Source organism: Hemibagrus wyckioides, linkage group LG27, assembly GCF_019097595.1.
Source record: "Hemibagrus wyckioides isolate EC202008001 linkage group LG27, SWU_Hwy_1.0, whole genome shotgun sequence".
Lineage (NCBI taxonomy): Eukaryota > Metazoa > Chordata > Actinopteri > Siluriformes > Bagridae > Hemibagrus > Hemibagrus wyckioides.
The window spans coordinates 127,903-132,411 of record NC_080736.1 but is presented as its reverse complement, the minus strand read 5'-3'; the positions used below and the strand labels follow the sequence as shown (position 1 = coordinate 132,411).

At 41.3% G+C, this 4,509-nt stretch overlaps 1 protein-coding gene across 1 annotated transcript; it reads left to right on the top strand.

The window, feature by feature from the left end:
* The first annotated feature begins 1,269 nt into the window (after positions 1-1,269).
* Positions 1,270-2,948, top strand: LOC131347920 (cytochrome b-c1 complex subunit Rieske, mitochondrial). The gene is made up of 2 exons (XM_058382422.1): positions 1,270-1,527; positions 2,258-2,948. Exons 1-2 carry the CDS (start codon positions 1,317-1,319, stop codon positions 2,866-2,868), a joined length of 822 nt encoding a protein of 273 aa, XP_058238405.1. The 5' UTR covers positions 1,270-1,316; the 3' UTR covers positions 2,869-2,948.
* Positions 2,949-4,509: the final 1,561 nt, after the last annotated feature.

Below are 4,509 nucleotides of genomic sequence, written 5' to 3'. Positions count from 1 at the left end.
TGTAGTGTAGTGTAGTGTTAGTGTTAGTGTAGTGTAGTGTAGTGTAGTGTAGTGTAGTGTAGTGTAGTGTAATGTAGTGTAGTGTAATGTAGTGTAGTGTAGTGTAGTGTAATGTAGTGTAGTGTAATGTAGTGTAGTGTAGTGTAGTGTAGTGTAGTGTAGTGTAATGTAGTGTAATGTAGTGTAGTGTAGTGTAGTGTAATGTAGTGTAGTGTAGTGTAGTGTAGTGTAGTGTAGTGTAATGTAGTGTAGTGTAGTGTAGTGTAGTGTAATGTAGTGTAGTGTAGTGTAGTGTAGTGTAATGTAGTGTAGTGTAGTGTAGTGTAATGTAGTGTAGTGTAATGTAGTGTAGTGTAATGTAGTGTAGTGTAGTGTAGTGTAATGTAGTGTAGTGTAGTGTAATGTAGTGTAGTGTAGTGTAGTGTAATGTAATGTAGTGTAGTGTAGTGTAGTGTAGTGTAGTGTAGTGTAATGTAGTGTAGTGTAGTGTAATGTAGTGTAGTGTAGTGTAATGTAGTGTAATGTAGTGTAGTGTAATGTAGTGTAGTGTAGTGTAATGTAGTGTAGTGTAGTGTAATGTAATGTAGTGTAGTGTAGTGTAGTGTAGTGTAGTGTAATGTAGTGTAGTGTAGTGTAATGTAGTGTAGTGTAGTGTAGTGTAATGTAGTGTAGTGTAGTGTAGTGTAGTGTAGTGTAATGTAATGTAGTGTAGTGTAGTGTAGTGTAGTGTAGTGTAATGTAGTGTAGTGTAGTGTAATGTAGTGTAGTGTAGTGTAGTGTAATGTAGTGTAGTGTAGTGTAGTGTAGTGTAGTGTAGTGTAGTGTAATGTAGTGTAGTGTAGTGTAATGTAGTGTAGTGTAGTGTAGTGTAATGTAGTGTAGTGTAGTGTAGTGTAGTGTAGTGTAGTGTAGTGTAGTGTAGTGTAGTGTAGTGTAGTGTAGTGTAGTGTAGTGTAGTGTAGTGTAGTGTAGTGTAGTGTAGTGTAATGTAGTGTAGTGTAGTGTAGTGTAGTGTAGTGTAGTGTAGTGTAATGTAGTGTAGTGTAGTGTAGTGTAGTGTAGTGTAGTGTAGTGTAGTGTAATGTAGTGTAGTGTAGTGTAGTGTAGTGTAGTGTAGTGTAATGTAGTGTAGTGTAGTGTAGTGTAATGTAGTGTGCTGTTCATAATTACAGATTGTAACAGATGCACAACAGACTCCGGGGCGGCTGGTGCGTCATTACGTCACCACGCTGCTGTGACGTTCTGATCGGCGGAAGTTGTTTATTGAGGAGAAGCCCCGCCCCTCAGCCGCCGGAGCAACTGTACAGAGAGGAACGATGATGTCCGTTGCTGCGCGCGCGGGGCCGTTATCGCCCTACTTACAGGCCACAAGCTTCGCCGTTACCGGGCCTCTGAAGGCTCTCGTGCCTGGAGTGGTGCTGAGGAATGACAAACTTCTTCTGGACCCAAAGAGACCGTTCCTGTGTCGCGAGTCTCTGAGCGGACAAAGCCCCAGAACAGGGCCTGCAGTGTCCGCTAGCCTGAACGGTGAGTCCGGGGTTAAGTCCTAAATCTATCCTTACAGCCCTATAAACCCCCTCACTACACCGGGAAGTACTGTATTACATTTATGCTCTGTGTAGTGCACTACACTACACTACACTACACTACACCACACTACACGATGATTTAAAACCCAGCCACAGGTTCAGCGTCATGGCTAAGCTAACTGCTGCTGTGTGCTGCTCAAGGACACTCGGAGTTCATCGTTCATGCTTTATTGACAGTGTTACGTTTCATTTCATATTGTTTGTTTAGACATTAGACAAGACATTTTAGTAAGATTTTTAGGAGCAATTTAGGATCCATTAAATATTTATATATGTAGTTATAAGCTAGGACGTCTGATAGCATGCTACCGCTAGCCTAAGTTGTATACGGTCCGCTAGCTAAGCCTAAAACTGCGCATGCGCTGACCGGTTGGAACCTGTCGTTGTATTTATTAGATTTAAACTCACAGAGAAATAATTTACATTTACTCTCTAATAATGTTTCTCAATGGCAATAGACCCCATGAATTGCTTATTTTTTAATAATTTAATATCAAAATGTAAAATAGAGAATTATGAAAAAATAATGATCAGAGTAATGGAAGTGACACATGAGAATAAACAGTAGAGTAATTTAATAATTTAGTGTAAATAGAGAAGTTATTTGTAAATTTTCTTATTCAACTAATTAATAATGCACTCTTGTCTCTTATTTTTTTGTGTTGTAGTGAGTGCTGGCGTTCGTTTCGCCCACACGGACATCCGTGTTCCTGATTTCTCTGATTATCGCCGTCCTGAAGTGATGGACCCCAAGAAGTCTTCTCAAGAGAGCGGTGATGCGAGACGAGCGTTCTCCTACCTGATCACGGGTTCCACGGCAGTAGTGGGGGTCTACGCCGCCAAAACAGCCGTCACGCAGTTCGTCTCCTCCATGAGCGCCTCCGCCGACGTCCTGGCCCTGTCCAAAATCGAGATCAAGCTGTCGGACATCCCCGAAGGCAAGAACATGACCTTTAAGTGGAGAGGGAAACCGCTGTTCGTCCGTCACCGGACCGAGAAAGAGATTGCCACCGAGGTTGACGTGGACCTGTCTCAGCTGCGTGACCCTCAGCATGACCGAGACCGTGTCCAGAAGCCCTCGTGGATCATCGTCATTGGCGTGTGCACTCACCTGGGCTGTGTTCCGATTGCCAATGCGGGTGATTACGGAGGGTACTACTGTCCGTGTCACGGCTCGCATTACGACTCGTCGGGCCGCATCAGGAAAGGTCCGGCTCCACTCAACCTGGAAGTTCCTTATTACGAATTCCCTGATGAAGACACAGTGGTGGTGGGCTAAAAACATGCGTGTGTGTGTGTGTTACACTTGCTGCTCTGTTGATGTGGTTGCTGTAAGTAATAAACATTTATTTTATTTCATTCACAGCCTCCTCACACTGGTTATTCTTATAGATGAAGCTCTGTGTTCTGCATGAGAATTTCATCATGTGCGCGCGCACACACACACACACACACACACAATTTCTGCTCTTTCTGTGTAAAAATAATAAATTGTAAATAAGGCATTTGTGTTTGGCTCTGTGTATTGAATTCCTACAGTCTCAGTAACACACACACAGTGGATCCTCCTCCAGCAGGTCTGAGGTGCGCAGTGGGCTCACAAAGAACCGGACCTGAGGAGATCTCGATTGGTTCTCTGGCAGGTTCCATGGTTAGATTGAATAGTAAACAGCCGTGTCCTGATGACCGAATGAAGGCCACTGTTCCGTTTCATCCACAGACTTAACTCTGAGTGTGACTCTTGACAAAGTGAAGGAAGAGCTACTTCTGTCATATTATTAGGAACATTTATTTATACAGCTTATTGCCATAAACCCTAACCCTTTCACACCGTCACAGATCTGCCATTTCATCTGTCAGCTTGTGACAGCAAAGAACTAGTGTTTATAATGACCTTAGAAACTACACTGACCTAATAGTTCCTCATGGGTCATTGATTTCTGTTGTAGAAAGGACAATAATCAGCTACAGTTACATTATTTACTGTTTAGTGTCACCCAAATGAGGATGGGTTCCCTTCTGAGTCTGGTTCCTCTCAAGGTTTCTTCCTCAGATCATCTCAGGGAGTTTTTCCTTGCTACCGTCGCCAAAGGCTTCTCATTAGGGATAAAATAAAATAGTTTAATAATTTAATTTAATAATTTATTCTTATTCTAGTTATTTAGTTATTTTCCCCTCCCCTTTCTCCATTTCTCTTCTTTTGTGAAGCTGCTTTGAGACAATGTTCACTGTAAAAGGTGCTATACCAAATGAATTGAATTGAATAAACCAAACCAGCTGAATGAACCATTTTTATGTGAACATTTAAATAACATTGAACATCATAGTTTGCAGTAAATTGTAAAGTGATATAATCAGCATGTTAATTGTAGAGTCGAGGAAACTGATTTAACACAACGGGTTTGATGACTAGACTTATCACTTATTGTCAGATTTCCTTCATTCACATGGATTCTGTTATTTATCAGCACATTGTTTCTGACAGCCCCATGGTACACACCTGATGTTCTCAGCATGACTGAAGAAGGCTGTTTTCATAAAAAAGAAAAGATATTGAAGGTGATATTAATGTTAAAAACAGAGACCTGACATTGTATTGGACTTTATGGGATTAAATAGTAGTATTCTTATGCCATTCATATGCATGTGCAATGTGAAATATTAAAGTGTACTTTACTCTGAAACACCAGCTGCACTAATAAGAAATGTCTACAGCACACTGGTCCTGCATCATCCTGCAGCAGGAGAGATTCATTCACTGCTTTTTCTTTGGCAGCATCGTAGCTTTATTCCTAACGCTGTCTGATCCCCAGCAGATTCCAGGTTAGAGGATCTGTCGTGTTTTCTTTATCCTTTATCCAAACTACTTCAGTTTGTGCTTATAGATTTAATTTTATATAACACTTCCATGTATGGTCTT

Coding starts and splice junctions, on each gene's coding strand:
- LOC131347920 (XM_058382422.1), top strand. CDS start 1,317: ATGATGTCCGTTGCTGCGCGCGCGGGGCCGTTATCGCCCTACTTACAG. Junction 1,528..2,257: donor AGTGTCCGCTAGCCTGAACG/GTGAGTCCGGGG, acceptor TTTGTGTTGTAG/TGAGTGCTGGCGTTCGTTTC.